The sequence below is a fragment of the Spea bombifrons genome, chromosome 8 (assembly GCF_027358695.1).
Source record: "Spea bombifrons isolate aSpeBom1 chromosome 8, aSpeBom1.2.pri, whole genome shotgun sequence".
Classification (NCBI taxonomy): domain Eukaryota; kingdom Metazoa; phylum Chordata; class Amphibia; order Anura; family Pelobatidae; genus Spea; species Spea bombifrons.
Genome location: NC_071094.1, coordinates 4,833,921 through 4,854,341, shown reverse-complemented (window position 1 = coordinate 4,854,341; position 20,421 = coordinate 4,833,921). Strand labels below are relative to the sequence as shown.

Genomic DNA, 20,421 nt, shown 5'->3' with positions numbered 1-20,421 from the left:
GTTCTGCAGAGGTACCTTGATTGATAGTTTTATAGTTATTCCATACCCAGAATCCCTGGATCCTCTACATAAGCGCACCAAGAAGGAAAGAGCACATTGAAGAAAAAACAAAGAAACCTTTATTGAACAGGTTTGGAAGCGAATGGAATTCTAGGTTTGAAGTCCAGCAGAGAAGGCTCATAAACAGGAATAAATACTTCTGATAAAAGCTTTTCATACCTGAGAAACACGTAGGAGGCTTCTCTGAATTTTCCTCAATGGAAAGATAAGATCCTCCACATTCTACCATGTGATGGACTTAAAACTAGAATTTTTTGTACCGTTCATGCTGTATCAAACGTTATTGATCATTCTCATCTTTGTTTTCTTCCCAAGAATTCATATATTTACATAGCAAAAGTGTTTAAAAGACACTGTATAACAGCATAGCATAAAACCACTATACATCTCGCTAGCAGAAATAAATCCCAATGGATACAACATAATAAAAAAATATTTAACATTTTTCTTTACATAAATCTATATGTTGTAAATCAGATAAAATTGGCCCAGGGCAGAATATTTTTGTGTACTTTTTTTGCATAAAATCTGACAAAACCAAATATGAAATCCTTTGCTCGATCTATACATTTCCTTGTTAAAGATATTTAATTGACAATGTAAAAAAAAAAAAAAAGGGGGGGGTTTCCCTATTTACCATTTTTTTGTTCTTGAAACAAATGTAACAAAAATATATATTTCTGAAACGAGAGCCAAAAGACAGAGTTAAAAAGCAAAGGAGAAAATACGGTGGATGCCGTGTCAATTTTTCTTCACATCGAATAAAATTTCTTGGTTGATTTTTTTCTTTTAACTTTTTCAGAGCCTACGTTCTCTTTATCAGTATATTCAAAGAATATTTCGCTAACTGAATAGTCATCTCTCTTCTCAAATGCCTGTAAAAGCATAAAGTAAAGCATTGGTCAATGTCAGCCCCCCCACACACACAAACTGGAGCAGATTCAAAAATGAAAATTATGAAACAGCCCCAAATCCATATTTACCTCGGCATGTTTTGTCTGTCTGCCATGATTCGCGTTTAGCTTTTCTGCAAACATTGGTACCACCTCGGTGTACAGATAATTCACAATTTCTTTAAAAACAAACACAAAAAAAGTTATATGGGAACAAATAACAAGCATAGGGTACAATGCATGAAAAGTGCACATCAGGCAAAAATAAAGGAGAACGCAGACAATTTGATATCAGCATCATGTGATGTTAATCGCTAGCAAATGTGTGGATTAAAAAAGTGTAATTCTTTACATTACCTATAATGTTACATTTATCGTTGGGTAATAATACACATGATCTGTAGAGATACTACAGAAATCAATGGGAGTAAGGAGTGACGGGATGGGCTGCTGTGATTGGCTGCTGCAATGACCAATGCCTTGCATGGGAGTGAGACATAGCATTTGCAGGAAGTATACTTAGGTACACTTCCTGCTTTCAGCACAGGCAGCCTGGGAAGGACAATAATGAGACAAAAAAGGTGTCTTCAGGGTACTAAAAAGTTCCACAATAAATAAATACAAAATTCATGGCAACCATCAACATTGGTAATAAAACATGTATTTTTACCTTTAAAACTCAATTTCTGCCAGTCTGGGACATGCGAAGTTTTCAAGTTATAATATTTGATTTGAAGGATCATTGGTGGGACATTCCTGGGGGGTCAAAATTCATACATTTTTAGACGGATCAGCAACAAACAAACAAACGAGAAAATACATCTCTCTACGTTGATCTAAAAAAAGGAGGTATGCCTTTTCATCTAAAAAGTGTTACAAAAATAAATTGATGTATGAATAAAACTTCGTCGTTTTAGTATTCTCATGTTTTTTTTTTTTACTTTACCTTCCTAACCTCACAGCAGAGCTGCTTATATATATATATATATATATATATATATATATATATATATATATATATATATATATATATATATATATATATATATATATATATATATATACATACATACACACACATATACACATATACACACACACACATATATGGAATTCTTTCAGGACTTCTTTGGTATTAATACAATAAAAAGGGGGGAAAAAAATTACCCAATATGGTCAGCCAATTCTTCCCAGTTTACTTGTCCGCTTTCTTTTGGTCCACTTTCATATAGCCTGTGAAAATCAGCCCATGGAGACAATGATGTTAATTTACACATAGGTGGTGTTGGCCACACCTTGGAAGGCAAAAATCCATAAAAAAAATACAACAAAAAGTTATAGTTGAGACACGACATTTTGTACTAAACTGGCTCCTAAATTTTATACCGATTTGTCCAAAATCAGATTGTTCCACACACTCAGCAGCCTCCCTTCATGCACCTTCAACCCTTCATTACAGCGTAATGGTCCTTGGCCCCAAAGGAAACTTAACATCTCCAGCAGCAAGTTATAACATAATACAGCAGTAAGATATAAAGACATTATAACAAAGCTATCATGATACTTTCTAGAATAATTACCATTGAATGATTTTCATTTGTGACTCCACACCTGAAATCCCTTCAAACATGCTAACCCCATTATTCATTCTCAAAAAGAGAATTTCCGTCCTGAAAAAAAATAAAAAATATCAGATAAAATTAAGCTTTCATTAAAATTGTGCAGTTTTCTTTAAAAATAATAATAATAATAAAAAAACAGCTCTAGTATCAGGCAGCTGTATGTTAGTCATTTGTATATTTTCTTGCTTTGTTATCCGATCTACTAGACTCGTTATCCTACTGGCTGTCAGAAACGGCAGAATGGCTCTTAAATCACCCAGGGGGACGTGTGGGCTACCGAAAGTCTATAGAGGAACAGACTTCGTCAGCATTGCTATAAAGCATCAGTGTGGTGATTGAGCTGGGAAAGTCACCCAAAATATCAATGGCGCCCTCCAGGTAAGCAGATAAAGGGAGTTTATTGGAACAGAAATCAGATTAAAGAAAAGTTTTCTTGTCAATTCTGACCTATATTACTGTACACAGCACAGGGGGGTTATTACTGTACACAGCGCAGGGGGGTTGTTACTTTACACAGAACGGGGGGGTTATTACTGTACCCCCCTGGAAACTTACATTTAAAATTTCCTTTTTAACATAATTTGGCTTGAAGTTAGCACTTTAGAAGATTTACCACTTAGTTTTACACTGTGTCCAGTTTCGGGTTTTGACCTTTTCTTCGATTTGAACCCACGGGATGCCTTTGTAGAGTTTTGGCTTCTGGATGATGATATCAGACTCGTTTCCGCTTGTGGCATGCTCTTCCAAGCTCAGAATATATTCTTTCACAGCACTGATCAGTAGGTTGGTTTCCTCTACGCTCCAGGCGCCCTTATTGACTTCTTAAAAATAAATAATAAAAAAAAAATCTTAAAATACAACCAGTGACAGAATAACCAAACATTAAAAGACTATAGTCCTTCATTTGGAACCAAAATTACTTCGTCTGAGCTGTGAGGCCTTTAACTGGAGTTTAATGTTATTTCTTCCCATTAAAGCCCCAACTGCAATCCAATTGTTCCCGTGTATCTTCCAGTTCTTCTTTAACTGCTTCACCTCTTCATCGGTGAACCTGTATAATGAGAGGAAGCATGGGAGACATCTTTACTGAGCAACGGTATGTATGGTTCTGAGGATATTGACTGGTTTAGAAGGAGCCAGCTAATAGATAGCCTTGCAGTGGATCACTGGTGCCAACATTCCACGGCAACCATAAAACTGTTAGCTAGCCCCGTTTAAAAATTTTATAATGATCTATAAAGACAGAAGTGCAAAACATATAGTATTTAAAATTAATCAACATCTTTTCCACCTTCCTGTTAATCATATGACCATGTTTTGCCTCCGATCTACCTAGAACTACAGCTTGGTTATGGTTTTGTTATCATGAGATCAGTGGATCAGAAAGTGTATGTATAATTATATATATATATATAACAGCACTGTATGAAGTTACACCTGCCCTCATTGGTGGCAGTTTTTACTATGGGTGGCACAAGGAGAACGTAGAGTATTCAGGAGCATCAAACTCCTTGTTATGCCAGGTTTCCCCAGCAGTTGCCATGTAACTTCCCTTAGAATGAATAGTCGCTTTTGGGAATTTGCTTCAGATACTGACCTTCCCTTGTTTCCGGAAAAGTCAAACAACTTGACGCCCCTGTGGCAGATGTCCTCCACTGTCCGAGGTATCCCCTCTGCTGTAATAGAAATATTTGGGGATAGCAAAATGAGTCAATAAAAAGTATAAGAAAAGGCCAATCAAACAAGAGAAACTAGACCGCTATGGTGAAAATAGAACACAACATCCTACTAGTAGAGAAAGAGTAACACAAAGAAACACTCAAAACCCTATGGTGCTAATCAAATACATCAGTACCGTAATGAAAAGTTCTCCAATGTATAATGTATTATTTGAACATTGGCGAGCTTTTCATTACAGTATTTATATACTAATTTTTGTTAGCGCCATTGGGTGTTTTTACGGGTTTTAGTGTTTCTTTGCCATAGGGAAATTAGTCCCAGGTTTAAAGAAATGGTAGGTTTTATCAGGTTGCCACCATACCTGGGAACCTCCTACATCTCGGAGGTATGACTCCAATAAAAGACACGGCTAGCCCCAGGTACACTTTAAATGGTCAGAGAGTGGTCAGAATGCGGCTAGAACATTGAATGTAGCCAAATGTCACTTCTCTGTCCAGATTTTGTGATAGCCCCGGGGGAAGCGGCGTTTCGCTTGAAGACTCCATGAGAAACCAGCCAAGTTCTCAGATAAAGTCCTCACTCTAAACGTAGAAGAACTATAAAAAAAAATCCTTACAAATTCTCAGGCGGAAGTTGAATTTTTTTTTAATCTCCTCTATAATCTTCTTCTTCTCTGGATACCGATAGCTGTGAAATAGCATTTCTTCATTCTTTATCCCACTGAGCTTCAAGAAGCTTTTCACGTTTTCCGTGAGTTGTTTGTTTTCTTCATCGGTGAACCTGCCTCTGTTAAAAAGGACTCCTGGAACAGTAAAACAGTCGGTAAAACCAAAGTTGTTAAAACGAATAGAAAATTTCCTCGGCACAAGGGAACGACAATCTTGGAAATACGGTTTGATGAGGAGGACTGCTTCCATATGAGAACGTGATTACCACAAGGGAATGGTTTATACTCTTAGTTCTTTATTTGCGCCACCTATTTGTGTTTGTTTATTGGACACATTTTTTTGTTTTTGTAAAGGAGGGCGTATGTATGAGTGTATGATGGCTTGAGAGAGTATCTGTAAGTATGTCTTTTAGCATGAATGTGTAAGTGTATGCATGAGACAGTGTGCATTAGCTTGAGTGTGTAAGTTTGTGTAAGTGTCAGTGTGTGTGCCACAAAAGTGGCAGTGCATATGCAAGTTACTGGGGGGGTCTTTACCTGTCCCTCCAGGCCAGTAGGTATCAGCCCTCCCCTGCTGTTTTCATTTTTAACATTTTGCTAATTTACCTCTTTGTTTCGCCTCTTTCACTCTCTCCAGTTCACAAGAAATCAGGTTATTTACTCTTTTTTTAGAGAATGAGGACAGGTTTGGAAAGTACTCCTTTAAAAGTCCAAGATCTCTTTTGCGAACATTGATCAGAGCTTTGTGTGCTCTCTTCTTAGAGACTGGCTTGGACGGAACAGCTTCTTCCTTTGGAACAATCGTACTACGAAACACACAAAATAATCAATATTAAAATGAAATGTTAACAAATTATTCTTAATGGAGTAGAGAACGTGGCTAAGGATATCTTCAAACTGATGAACAGAAGGCATTTAAATAGGACTTTCCATATATACGCGTTCCTACCACGTTGGGGTAAATCCGTCTTACACTCTATCTGGTTACGGAAGGTCTAGGAGGTCAGGACTTAACCTAAAACTTTATTGGCCCTTACTGTACTAACGTCGACTACCTCTGTTGGAAGGCTGCTCCACACCTACAACACCCACATCTCCTTAATTTACATCTAAGCCTCTGACCATCTAGTTTTAGGCCAAGATTACTTTTTCCCCTTGAAATTTACGTATTAAAATGTTTCTATCACACACCCTCACCCTTTTTTATCCAGGCTACAGAAGCTGAGATCACCCAAGTCTTGGGTGATTTTTAAAAGTCTTTACAGATACACATTTGACTCTCACCTGTCGTCATCATCCCCCTTTGTCAGCTGAGCTTCTACAACATTGACAGAAGGATCATTGTCAGGAGATTCCGGTCTGGTTTCCGAAGCAGAAACTTGTGAATTGTCATGTTCCGTCACTACGTAACTTGACTCTGGTTGCTCGTCGTGACCGTGCTGGGAATGTCTTTTCTTCTTCTTCTTCCTTTTTCTTGGACTCTCCCCGAGCTGGGGTTCACAGTCACTTCCAGTCTCCATGACTTGTAGCGAGTCCTGAAGTTGCTCATTTCTTCCAGGGGATTTTGAAGCAGATTGGATCTCCGAGTCGGCATCCGCTTGGAGGGCATCAGTTATGCGTTTTTTTTTCTTTTTCTTCAAAGAGACAAAAACCTCAGAATCTGTATTCTCGCTGATAGTAGTCTCCCCTGTCAACATAAAGCATGAATGACCTTTATTTTTCAATAAGAGACAATATGCTAGTAATTCCATAAGAGACAACCCTACACCGCTAGTATATTTATATATATATATATTTTAACATTTTCAGGTGCATATTTAATTTGACCCTAGTCCTAATTTCTGTATCTGCTAAATGCAAAGCTACCGGTCAGGAGATAATACAGGTAAGTAAGATACATCTAGGGATATATTCTTGGTACAAAAGACAGGAAATGTAAGTAGAAAGACCTTTGAGCCATGTCACATTTTTGTTCAAAAAGCCAAGTTGGGGTTCAAAACTCTAATATTCAAATCTCTGGTGTCTTCTGCCTTCTCTCAACAACCCCTTACAGATCTTCAATCCAATCAACAATTACTACAGATCATCCTCGAGTCATTCAACTTATCTCTATCCATGCAGCCCTATCCTACTGTTACCCCCCCCCCGACTAGATCATAAGCTCCCAAGAGCAGGGCCTGCTTTCCCTTATGTGCGGGATTTTAAATTATTGTGACTGCTCCTTGTTGTAACAGCACTACGGAATATGCTGGCGCTATACAAATAAATGTGCTGTGATGTTGAAAGGGCAATTGGTATTTTCACCATAAAATGGTAGCATACAGGCACATGCATAAAATATGTATTTTAATAGACTGAATACAGTCAATAATGGTAAATGGATGATAATTCATTTTGAATGACTAGATAGCCGCTGTCACACAAGTTGTAGCTTTTTTTTTTTTTTGTGGGGATTTACCAAAATGTCTTGACTATGCAAGGCTCCTGCTCACCTATACAAGAGGTCGTCGGATCGGAAATAGATGAATCCTCTTCTTGGACATGTCCCTTCTTCCTTTTCCTCCGCCTCGCTTTATGTTCCTGGGTATAATCGACATCTGTCTGATCACTCTGGGTCACAAGCTCCAAGACCTGCTCGTCACGCGTATCTCTGTCTTCTGCCTCCAGGATTTTCTTTTTCTTCTTTTTCTTGGGGGTTTTGCTTCCCTGTACTTCCGCCTCCCTGATCATTTCCAATTGATCTACAGCAGCGGTGTCGTTCTCTTCATTTTGATGCTCTCCGTTCTCCTCTTCTTGGACATGTCCCTTCTTCCTTTTCCTCCGCCTCGCTTTATGTTCCTGGGTATACTCGACATCTGTCTGATCACTGGGGGTCACAAGCTCCAAGACCTGCTCGTCACGCGTATCTCTGTCTTCTGCCTCTAGGTTTTTATTTTTCTTCTTTTTCTTGGGGGTTTTGCTTTCCTGTACATCCGCCTCCTTGATAATTTCCAATTGATCTACAGCAGCGGTGTCGTTCTCTTCATTTTGATTCTCTCCGCTTTCCTCTTCAGCTACCAGTTTCTCTTTTCTCTTTTTCTTATGTTTTTGGGGTTTCCTCATGACATCCTCACTGTTAATTTGTAAACATTCTACATTTTCTCTCTCATTCTCTCCATCTTCTTCTTCTTCTTTTATTAAAAATTGCTTCTCTTTCTTCTTCCTATGCATTTTGTTTTCCTGCGCGTCAAAGGGTTTCTCTTTTCTCTTTCGTGTTTCGGCTTCCTCCACTTCTGCCTCGCCGCCAGTCTCTGGACCCGATAAAGCATGAATCCTGTCCTTTTTCTTTGTCTTTTTCTTTACGCGTTTCCTATCCACATCTTGGCTGTTATAATCCAGGGTTGAGTCTTCCATTAGGGCTCTATTGCTGGAAAAAAGAACACGAGAAGGGTTAAAAAAAAAAAAATCTTTCATACCGTGCTTTAGTTAAGATTTGGCTAGTGGGAATTGCCTGGAGAACCGGAGTATAAGCGACTCACTTAAAAAAAAGTTTTACCCCAAGAGACTAGGGCTATACCAAGAAAGGACTCATTGGGTAATTCTCCTCTCTCCTCATGTATTGACTGCAAATTTAAAAAATAAAATAAAATAAAAAAAAATAACCATTTATATATATATATATATATATATATATATATCACTCTTTATTTAGTATAACGACCCAAACAAAAACAGAGTCCTCTAGATACGCTATGTAATAATAATAACACTCATTCAAACCCTCTTAAGAAAAGCATCGAAGAAAAATTAACTTAAATGAAAACTTAAACCCTTAAAAATTATTTCAATAAAGCTCTCGCCACATACCTACAGAATGACAGTCCCCACACGTTTTGAATCTGTAACCGGAAGTGAACACAGACGGGGTCAAAGGCAAAAGAACGCAACACCACGGCAACATCCGCTCACAAACTTTTTTTTTCTATCCAACTTTATTAGAAACAGACATACCAACCACAATCACCCGAATCATTTAAATCTATATCGAATATTATTCCCATACGTTTCATCTTATTTTACACATTCTAAAAAGTAGCAGGTAGCTCATTTAAAAATAAATATGACTTTAATATATGCACCTGTAATAAAAATGTTTATTTTGATAAAGCTTGAATGGAAAATATCTAGGAATTTAACTTTTTATCTGTCTAACTTTCTATTTATACCATCATCGATTTATCTATCAATATTTATCTAGTCAATTCAATCATAAAGCATGCGTCTCTATTGTGCTTCCTGTTAGCGTCCCGTTGCCATGACAACGGGAGCGTCCATTCCTCGCTGTGGGGGTTCCCATTTATTTTTAGCCTGTTCTATATATGATTGTGGGGCGCAGACATACACGTTTTGATCCTTTTGTATTTTTTAATTGTTAAAATACCACCGAGAGCAATTTTAATATTAAAAGACATGAATAAGATGTTGTGAATTATGACTTCCATTTTTAGTACCCCCCTACAGGGCTGGCATGGGTTGTGCTGGTGGGCAGTTTAAGCCACCTTGTTGCCTGGAGGCAGAGAAGGGACAAGGAGATGAGAAACTAGGGGCAACTTGTGAGGCCTGAGGGGTAATTAAAAGTGACCAAGTTACAAGAGCGACAAGAGATCCCCCAAAACATCAAGGGCAGAGAGGCAGCTAATAGAGAGCCAGCATGATGGAGAATGAGAGATTTGGGGTGATAAGAGACTCAATGAAGAATAATCAGCTGCTGCAAAAGGTAAGGACACCCTGAGTGTACGTGAGTACGAAATAATATTAAGCACAGTTAAGGTGACGTCCCCATTTTGACATCAACTGTACCAAAAAGTTATTTTTTCTAATGTTGCTGCGCAGGCACGGCCGCCATGTTGGCGCTCTGTATTGCATGGTGAGATTTTCAGAACTTCATCATGTCGTTAATATATCTCGAGAAGCTCAATAGGAGTGGTTCTTCATGATGTATGTTTACGTCAATGGGATGAAATATCTTATATACATAGAAGAATAATATAGAACTCACGGTTTAGTGAATAAAGCATCTGTGAATCGACTTAGCCGCCCATGTTCACCTGGCTGGCTCACCTGGCTGGCTCACCGCCTGAAGACGCCAACCCCACCACAAAAGTTACAAACCCTACTGAAAGTTATACTCCTTACATCCTTGGAATGATCAATAATGTGGTACCAACATCACGTAAAATCTGAATACCTAATCCTGAGATAATCCATGGATCGTTCATTAGCCATTTTATAAAACTCTATCTTAAATGTCCACAGCGGAGCCGGATCCCCTGAAGATTTGTTTAGTTGGCAGGGGAACGAGAGGAGCCAAGAAGATCCAACCTCCCAAGATGAAGACCGGGGTTGCCATTTTGGCCCTTAATGGACGCTTTGGCACAGTTTACTCACCTTGGGGCTTAAAAAAAAGATTTAAAGTAGACAATAGATTATTTCCCGGTTGTTAATTTCTGACTCATAAAAACTGGTTTGGCTCCTAAATTTGCAGTATAAATAAAGTATAAATAGAGCAAGTGGAGGGACTTATGAAGCTGATATTCAGTACAGGTATCTATCATCGATCATGAATACGGTATACATACTCGGTGTCATTCACTTGGGGGCAGTACGATTTAGTATTATTTCTCTCTTTTTATTTATTGATTTCCATAAAAATGTTTATCTCCATTCGTATAGTCGTCCTGTGGCCAACGGCCTTACGGTGTCATAAAACATTTCTGAAAGTTACTCGAGTAAAAAAATTTGCCCTGATGACCTTGTTAAAAAATATTTATTCCCATGGAGATTCTTGAGGAGTCTCCTTATACTGGAGAAAAGTGAGACAGTTTGTTTATGATGAGAAACCATCAGGGGTCGCTCTTTATCACTCCCATCACTCCTGTGTTCCAATGGCCCTTTATCACTCCTATCACTCCTGTGTCCCAATGGCTCTTTATCACTCCCATCACTCCTGTGTTCCAATGGCCCTTTATCACTCCCATCACTCCTGTGTTCCAATGGCCCTTTATCACTCCCATCACTCCTGTGTTCCATTGGCTCTTTATCACTCCCATCACTCCTGTGTCCCAATGGCCCTTTATCACTCCTATCACTCCTGTGTCCCAATGGCTCTTTATCACTCCCATCACTCCTGTGTTCCAATGGCCCTTTATCACTCCCATCACTCCTGTTTTCCAATGGCCCTTAATCACTCCCATCACTCCTGTGTTCCAATGGCCCTTAATCACTCCCATCACTCCTGTGTTCCAATGGCCCGTTGTGTTCGCTGATCCAAGTTTAAGTTTAAAAGGCTAATTGATGCGATTATGTTACAGCCAGAAATTAACTTGTTTTCCATGAAAACAGCTGAGTGGCCCCAAACTTTTGAACGACCGTGTAGATATCATTTTTTACGACTATACGTTTTCTTGGTTACGGAAAAGCAGACTGCTTTGTCAAAGAAGGCCACTGGAGGGCACCAAGAGAACAGGCAGATCTGATTTCTTGAAATATGTTACCGTCGGCGTATGTGAGAAGGGAACGCTTCTACCTCGAGCTGATTTCCGGAGCGCCTGTTCCTTGTAGTTTTTGTGCAGCTCTGTAGAAGGCAGCCAGTGACTCGGTATGCGGCAAGGACCCATTCCCAAGACGCCGAATGAGAAATCTCAGCTCAAAACTCGAAGACAGTAAATCTTTCCACCTCGACCGATTTTATGTTTATTTGGGCTTCAAGACGGCGTGAAAGCACCATCCTAAATCACCTGGTTGGATAGCCAGATGTTGGGTTTTAAACCTGACAGCTTTTGAGTCAAGATTCTACTCTATCCATTTCTCCTGCTGTAACGACTCAAACCTTAATCAGTCGTTGGTCTCGTTTTAGAGTCAGGAGCCGTATGCCTATCCCAAGCATGTTTAAATCTCCTCACTGGATTAGCCTCTACCACCTCTGCTGGGAGACTGTTCCACTTATCTGCCACCCTCCCAGTAAATTAAAACTTCCAGCTTAGCCTCCAACCCGCTAATTTAAGATTACGATCTCTCGTTGGTCACTTTTTTTCAGGCTATGGCTTGGTTCTAAGATTGAGAACGTGCCCCCCCTTCTTGCCAGCTCCATTCACCTGAACATAGAGGAACACAAGTAAAGCCAAGAAGCTCTTTGGGGCATCTTGGGCAATTCCCGACTCTATAAGCTCCCGACATATTCTTTTAATACTTGCGTTCCAAGTCAACCCAGGGAACATAAAAGTCCTTAAAATGCTTGATGATTATAAAATCTAAACTCAAATAAACGATGTAAATGCTTACATAAATCATGTGTTATTGAAGAACGCGGGATTCATCCCCTTAATAATTAATCTGATAAATGTACGTGTTTAGGGCAATTTCTGTTCATTTGAATGGGATCCCTGCGTTTTTGCTCCGTCCCTTTAAGTGTTTTTCGCTCTCAGCTGGAGTTAATTCAATATTTAGATTATAAATAATTTCCTACCCTCCGAACCAGTCTTTTAGTCTTCTGTGTTCATAGCATGTAGAGTTGAGGGAACGTCTCGTGCTACGGTCTGAAACGTTTTATCCGAAATGCCGTCAGCGAGACAGTTCTGCTTGTAAAATTATTACTCATGTCATATGGCTGATGTTTTTCATTACATTATATGATGTTTTATATGTGCAGAGTAGAAGATCTCTTTTTACTCTACTGAGAAAGTGGTGGGTAAGTAGAACAGCCTCCCAGCATAAGCCTAGTACAGTGAGGGAATGTAAACATGCATGGGATAGACATACGGCTCCTCAATCTAAGACGAGACCAACGGCTGATTAAGGTTTGAGTCTTTACAGCAGGAGAAACGGGCGACTAGAAGGGGGCCGAATGGGGCCGATCTGCCGGTAAATTCTATCCCGTGTGTGATTGTACATCTTAAACCGCTTTGGAATGTCCAATATCTATTGTACAACATCGGCCTTTTTAAAGGGAATCATATCTCCCACCGAATTAACATTCCACCAGAGCCATTGTTTCCAGCTCCAACTTGGAAGTCCATAAACACGGAGTCACAATGGTCTCCAGATTAGCCCTCAAAAAGAGCCCGAGCCCCGATCATCCCACTGGCAGTTAGTTAGCATTTAGATGGACTAGGAGGACACAGGTCCTTGGATCAGGCATCAAGGATGAACCCGCGGAGCCGCAAGAAGGATTAATTTCTTTAACCAACACGCCTGATCCGGCCTCATCTCATTACCCTCCCTTGTCCGTGCCGATGTTAGATGCGATTGAAGATTACAGCATTTAGACTCTCTCTCTCTCTCTCGCCGGCAGTCATTGAACGATTCCTTCTCGGGCCCCTGTCGCCTCTCACGTCTCCGAGCTTCTAATTCAGTGCTTCATTTAAACTTCATCAACTTCTGCAGTGGAGTGGAATGATCTGAAATAGGCTTTGTAAGCTGCCAAGCCGCTTTATCTCTTTTGTTAGATAATTTATTCCGTCTCTCCTTTTTTTTTTTTATATATTTCTGCCCGTCTTCTTCTCTTTCTCTCCCCCCCCCCACTTCTTCTTCGTTCTATCACCTCATGCTGAAAATAAGATTACAGCATTTAAATAACTATGATAATCAATCAGGGGACCTTGTGCAGAGATTGAGGTTAATTTTTCTTAGCAGAACAAACAAAACTAATGCCCAGCAGAGGTTTGGAAGTTCAATTTGAGTTTCATGCCTGTTTCGTTCTGCTCGATTCCACGCATCCCTGCTCAAAACCCCCTGTTTTTAAGGCCTTTTTCTACTTTCTAATTCGGCGGTCGGTACAATGCATCCAGACCCCCGTTTAATTTCGTTTTCAACCCCTTGGAGACATGGGAAGCAATTCTTAGATGGTGAACATCTCTTATCAGTCAGTCGTCATTTTTAATAGAAAAATAAAAGGTTTGTAACACGTTCGGATCAAATTCCTGGAAGTTCAGCTCATTCTATGTCCATATTTCCCCTGCTGATTTTGTTTAGCAATGGATATTTTTGTTTTGGCATCATAGAGGTTAATGAGATCCTATAAACTACTACTTGACAGTTGGCGCTTCAGCGAATGACCAGAAGAGTGGCCATTTTTTGTGTCCTTTTGTTTCACACCCTTTAAATGTGAAGACTCCACTGCCGCCGACAGCTCGGCCATGGCGGGCAAGTTGTCGGTGGTTGTCTTCAAATTTTGCATGATGGGAACAATTCCAGTAGGCTAAAAATGTTATTAATGTACCAAATCATCTGATTCGTGTCTCCATTTGGGTTTTTTGGGGGAATTTTCCATTTTTTTTCAAAGCCAATAGGAACAGGACCGTTATTACCAAACTATCTCATCTTGAGAAATACTGTATTGGTTTGAATAAAGCAGGAGAACACTTGGTCTTCACGGAATCCTCTGTAGATGAAGCTAGAGGTCACCTGAAGCCATTATCGTACCTGGGTATGTTCTACTTGAACTGACATCCATCGCAGAGGTCCTATCCGTTCCAATAATGGTCATGAAAGCCATGACTTGTCAGGAGATTAACATCATTTATCGATATATATATCAGTTCACAGGCTTTGAGGACTTTGTGTCTTGTGATCAATTATTGGAACTACAGTTTGTGAATTTAGTTAAAAATATATATTTTTTAAATTGTAAATCCGATGATGCGTTCAAAGTTTTTCTACAGCCTTAACCTATCATCTCGGCGAATAATAGCACGTGATTTTTTTTATGTGTATGATTTTGTAGAAAACAAGCAAGAATTACCATTATAATTACTATTATCACGTCCGTATAATCCTTTGCGAATCTTTTTTGCTTTTCATCGCATTAAGAAGGATTAAGAAAAAATAGAATCCCTGGTTTCAGATCACAAAAAATGTTGTATGTTCCTGGCTGACCGATCTATGCTCCGAGCTAAAATATGCATTTAATGGTATATTTAAAAATAAATAAAGGGGGTTTGGCTTATTTCATGTTACGTTGATGTATCTCATTAGGCAGAGATTGTGTTATATTTGTGTTGTTGACTACGGACACTTCCATAAGGACTTTTGGATTTTAACAGGCAGTAGACCCAAAATGCCAGAGTCGTTCTCATAGTGACCCAGGACAGCACCCCCAAGCGCCCCCTCCATCCTCACAGTGGAACGCCAGGATATGACATGATATGACATCATATCCCAGCGCTCCATAACTTAAAGGAGCAAAGTGTCTTTTAAAGCACCGGATGGAGCCTCCATGATATGAATGGGCTGGTTGGGGAGATCTCATACATACATACGGGTAGGGTTAGCCATGTGTAGGGGCAAAGCTACCTCCAAACAGGCTTTAATGGACCAAACGGAGACTGAAGTGGGTGGCAGTCGGCAGGAAGTGGACAGGGGAGCAGTCCTGGCCAAACGCTGCTCCCTCTGCCCAGAGAAAAAAGATACTTACCCGGAGACCCGGGGAAGCAGAGCTTCACCAGGAGACTCCAGGTTAAACCCAGAGAATTCTTAGATACGCTCATACAAAGCAAACATTCTAAGCTACTAGAAAAAAAGGAGCATCAGGAAAGGGAAGATGGACACATGGATTTCTGTCCCAAAAAGGGACTGTCCTGTTGAAACAGGACACTCTGTATGTTCGAGCAAGCACTACAGTCGGTGGCACAAAAATGAGAGCCCTAGTGCCCTTTATTAGGCTCCGTACATTGGCCTATTTGGTTGCATGAATAATTACTGGTTTACAGGCGGTACATCAGAACTGATTTCAGGGACCGCCGGAAAAGACAGTAAAAATTCCGACTTTCCCGTAAGCGAGATACGGTCTGTTATTTATAGCGCTGGGTAGACGCGAGCGCCGGCTGATAGATATTCCCTGTTTTCTAAAGAAAATGAGAACAAAAGCAAACACATTTATTTCATTTTTTTTTTAAAAAAAATTTAATTTTTTTTTGGGCTGTCAGTGCCGTCTCATCTGCCGCCACCGCCGCCAAAAATTATCTCTTGTGGTGTCAGAAGACAGAAACAAGGCGATGTGGGAGGAGGGGGGGGGACAGCGTTCATTTTCCTGGGACGGTACTTTCTAAAGTACGGAAGTCGGGAGATGAAATCATTTATCACTACAATGAACAGTCATCATTTATAGGACAGACTTGTTTTGCATCAAGATAATAAAAAAAATGTTTTATTTTCACAAGAGCTCTCCAGAAAATTGTAGAAATAATCAAATCACAAATGCAGAGTATGATTTGTTTGCCACGGGAGTCATTTTCTGTTTTTTTTTGTTTTGTTTTGTTTTGGGAGGGGATGTCAAATTACATCTCGGTGTTGAAGAATGGATATAAAAGAAGATATTTTTTTCACGATGTTCTGAAGGTACCATAGTCCGACAATGCTGCGTGACTGTGTATTGTTGAGATATATAACGGTCTCGAGGCGATGAAGCCGAGGAGAAATAGTAGACATTTTTTTTTGGTTTGGGTTTTATTTGGTGCTAAATTAAAAGCTGGATAGGCTGATATGACGCTGTGATGAGCGAACATGTCGAGAAGACCTATGGATGGGCAGATTAAGATCAGAAGAAGTCTTGGTCAAAAGGACTTCCCAATGTATGAAGACCTAATGTAAGTGGTCCTACTTTATGGGACTGCAAGCAGACAGGGGGGCAAGCAACTTCTCCTTTAGGACATTTCTTAATTAACCCTAAGACTGTTCCCATAGAACATGTGGCCAGAGCCCCATTTTTAAGGGGTGCTGCTGAAGGACAAATAGAGGGGGTTGATGATGACCGTTCAACGTGTGCCTCAACCACTTTCAATCATTAACAGCCATTTGTTTGATTAGATACTTTATGAAGACGTTTTATGTGACTTAAGTGACCTATTGATATCTATTCACCTAATTGAGACGGAGAGTAAAGAATGATTTCAGGGCCAGGCTGGCGATAAAGAGGTGGTCCTGGAACTTTAAGGCCAGCGGACGCCTAATGGCGGCTGGGTATGACGTTTTAATGCTCACGTAGCTGGCGGCCAGGCATATCCAGCTGCTGGCTGAACACTACAACACCCAATGTGCGGCTGGAGTGGCAGATCATGTGCGTAAGGAGGGATGTTGGGCCATTTGCCCGGTGCGCCAGATGGCCTGTCTGGATCTGATGCATTTTATTCACACGGATGTAGAACCCTCATGCCCAGCAAACAGTCTGAGCTCCCAGAACAGAGGGACGTCGAGGGAGGAAAAAGAGTATGGAACGTTGATGTCATATTCTATTTTAGACTTACCTAGAGGTAAAATCTGACATCTTCTCACTCTACAGTAGTTATGGGGCCACCAGAATCTCTCCACGGTGAACAATTTACCCAGAGTACCTTGCACGCAGATAAAAATAAACCTGCATATATTATATCCAAAAACCGTCATGCCCTATAAATCATTGTCTTAAATGGGGCAGCTTTTGCTAATGAATTATGATGTCATGTTTCACCAGGCGCTCTTTAACGTATAGCATTTTGATACCCAAATACTTGGACAGCCGTATTTGAAAATGTCATATTACTTAGAGATGTCAGCTGCTCCATTTTCTTTCCATGTGGAGGCAAGGAGAGCGTCACCCCTCTTAAAATAACAAAATAAAAATGGTAACTTCCTTTAATAGTGTAAAACGCGGGTCTGTTTTGGAATTCATAGTTAAAGGGTGCAGAAACATAGAAGTCTGAGATACTTTGTAATGTGGGATAATTATGGCACTCCAGCTGGTATGTTCTACAACTCACTTCATCCTCAGCCAGTGCTCGGTTTATGGGATTGTTTGGAGCTATATACATCAGCTGACAGTTGTAGGAGATTAAACAAAGTGACATACCAAGGGTCCGAGTTTTTATGGGACAGTCCTGACTTTTCAAGTACTGTCCCTGCTGTCCTGGATAGCTGCCCCACTTTTGTGGGCAGTAGGGATAATGGGCAAGTTAGGGGGGTCCTTTGGTCTCCCTTGAGACAGACCTTCAAGACATCTCCCACATGGCCTCCTTGTGGCGCTCCGCAGCTAAGGTGGACGAGTGGCCATGCCGCTGATTCTGGCCACTCCCTGCTCTGGCCCAGCCAACTCTGACCCCTCCCCTTCCTGCCTCTAACAACACCTGATATAGGTGTCCCATATCTCTATAATAAGACAGACTTGGGTAACTAAGTGAGTAATGCAGTACATCATTGCATTGTTTTCAAAGTATCCAATTCTGGCGTGCAATCCAATTGAAACTCTGTATTCTGATTGGATCTCATAAACCCCTTTCTTCCAGACACTCTTTCTTCTCAAGACAATAACTTATTTTTTTGTCCCTCAGTTTCCTAACCCATGAGTAATTTTTTTTTATATTTTGGATTTTAATTATTTGCCCTATCCCTCTAGAAAAACTGTTTATACCCCCATGTTTCTTACAAAGAGATTTTTCATATGTAAGAATCATCATCCTATCCACTGTGTCTTGATTATCTAGGAGATTTACTAGCGTAATCTGTAAACACAAGGGTTTATTTAGTGTGTAGAACTCTAAAAAGTAGGATTCTGCTGGCTCTGACAGCTCCTTGTACTTTTCAACTCTTTAAGTGTATCTAGTGTAATACCCACATTTCACCACAAGGGGCGCACTCACACAGCTCTAAGCAGGATTGTTCAGGAATGCTGAAGAACTTCTCTCAAGCAAATGCTTGGCTCTGTGACCATCTCAGCTCTTTAAAAAAATGTTTTATTACTACTTACTATCACTATTGTACTTTTTGTGCTTTTTTTTAATTATTGTTTAAAGTTTTTTTTCCTTCGGACACCGCTGTTTGAAACCAAAACCAAAATTGGTTTAAAATTAAAAAAAATTGTGCTTTAATGAAATATCATATAATGTTATTTTTTTTAAATCAATTTTACTTCATGCTGATCTGATCTACCATATACTCTTCTAGTATCAGTATATAACACAGCCGCATTTTAAGTTCTTTTGTCCGAATCCTAATATTTCAGTGCATTTTATGTGATTTTTTTCCCCTATTAGTTTAAGGTTGGGGGGGTCTACATTTTTATAATTTAATAAACTAATAATTCATATAAACTGTTTATTTTTATTGAGATAATTCCTTTTTGGCTAATCTTTCCATCAGTTATTATTATTATTATTATAAAATCTTAATAGTTGAGTGAATTAATACCAGGGGTTTTTTTCGTGCCCTTGATGACTTTACCCCCAAAAGACTACCCCAATGATGCAAAGTTTCTCGATGATGACAATAGCCATTTTATTGTCGTGCCTAAATATTTGTTTCATGCTTGGAGGATCTTGAATGCAGCTCTTTTCCAGAGAGTTGATCTTCTTCTTCGTCTTCTTCTCATCCTTAATTCCTTTTCACTTTTCCTCTTGTCTTTCTCTAAAGTTCCATGAACGCATGTCTTCAACTCCAAATAAAGACTTAGGAAAGAGACAGCCGCTTGTCGTGTACATCTCAATCTTATGCTTCGATTACATATGAATAGAAAAAAAAGGGAAAGCTTGAAAAGAACTTGAAATAGGACCCAAAATGGGTTCTTGTTCTTCCAAGCCCATCTCAAGCTCCAACGATCGGCCATTGTGTTCATAAGCCGGCGTGGTATTCTGTGCAGCAGCAGGAGAGGCGATTGTCCTTTAATAAAGCTTTGAAAGCTACTAATTAAAAGCAATCCTTTCTCACCCTGTGACTGCTAATGACACAGGAGGGTTAATGAAATTGTTGCCTTTTCAGTTTATCCTTTTTCTTTCTTCCTTCCTTGTCCTTTTTAATGGTGTCCTTTGATCTCCATCATGTATACATGCCGTGGTACACATCAGATCTGTCCTACCTCCTTGCTGTAACACCGTCGTAGACGTCTTTGCAATAAAATCTTTAGGGGTTTTTTTTTTATCATCAATATTTAATTTATATATATTTTTTAATATATTTCGAAATACATTTTATTCATGTATTTTAAATATAATGATAACAAATGGAAATATATTATGTACAAAAATAAAAGAGCACACCAACCTCAAGATATCAAGATATATATATATATATATATATATATATATATATATAAATACCATCCAAGGTTATATATATATATATATATATATATCCTGGGATGTTATTTATTATGTTAATATTTATTTATTTGATTATTTTTCTGTATATATTTATTAACAATTATAATTCTCTTTTTTTTCCCCTTTAGACTATATGTTGTTTTCTTCTTAGACAAATGACCTGTTTTGATATTATAACAGAGGCTCTGGAATTATACACTGTGTGTTTTATATACATAATTTCAGCATTTTATTTTTGTATTATTTTTAAATGTTCTTATTTCTTGTAATAATAGAAATGTACTCTATTTAGCAAAGACATATAATTATTTTATTTTTTCTAATATATTTTAGATGTTATTAGTAGTGTTAGTATTCGTGGTAATAGAAATAGTATTTAAAATAGGTTAGGAAATCTG

The 20,421-nt window shown here is 39.2% G+C and overlaps 2 protein-coding genes across 2 annotated transcripts in view; one reads left to right on the top strand and one right to left on the bottom strand.

Moving 5' to 3' along the window:
* Nucleotides 1-755: 755 nt before the first annotated feature.
* TTF1 (transcription termination factor 1) lies at nt 756-8,830 on the bottom strand. Its single transcript, XM_053472400.1, has 13 exons — nt 8,769-8,830; nt 7,415-8,328; nt 6,207-6,609; nt 5,529-5,728; nt 4,872-5,057; nt 4,173-4,251; nt 3,496-3,626; nt 3,189-3,396; nt 2,534-2,623; nt 2,121-2,186; nt 1,624-1,709; nt 1,044-1,132; nt 756-935 (listed from the first exon to the last, which is right to left on the bottom strand). Exons 2-13 carry the CDS (start codon nt 8,313-8,315, stop codon nt 813-815), a joined length of 2,562 nt encoding a protein of 853 aa, XP_053328375.1. The 5' UTR covers nt 8,316-8,328; nt 8,769-8,830; the 3' UTR covers nt 756-812.
* A 668-nt stretch (nt 8,831-9,498) lies between these two features.
* Nucleotides 9,499-20,421, top strand: part of CFAP77 (cilia and flagella associated protein 77) — a 50,827-nt gene continuing 39,904 nt past the window's right edge. The window contains exon 1 of the mRNA XM_053472413.1: nt 9,499-9,678. Within this exon, the coding sequence (XP_053328388.1) occupies nt 9,613-9,678 (66 nt within the window). The 5' untranslated portion in view covers nt 9,499-9,612. The remainder of the gene's footprint in view (nt 9,679-20,421) is intronic.

What these genes read in the sequence shown, in the direction of transcription:
- TTF1 (XM_053472400.1), bottom strand. Translation starts at nt 8,315, where the DNA reads ATGGAAGACTCAACCCTGGATTATAACAGCCAAGATGTGGATAGGAAA. An exon ending in CAACTTCCGCCTGAGAATTT is followed by an intron (nt 4,252 to 4,871) that starts GTAAGGATTTTT and finishes TTTCTATTACAG; the next exon opens with CAGAGGGGATACCTCGGACA. An exon ending in TTTTCCGGAAACAAGGGAAG is followed by an intron (nt 3,627 to 4,172) that starts GTCAGTATCTGA and finishes CTCATTATACAG; the next exon opens with GTTCACCGATGAAGAGGTGA.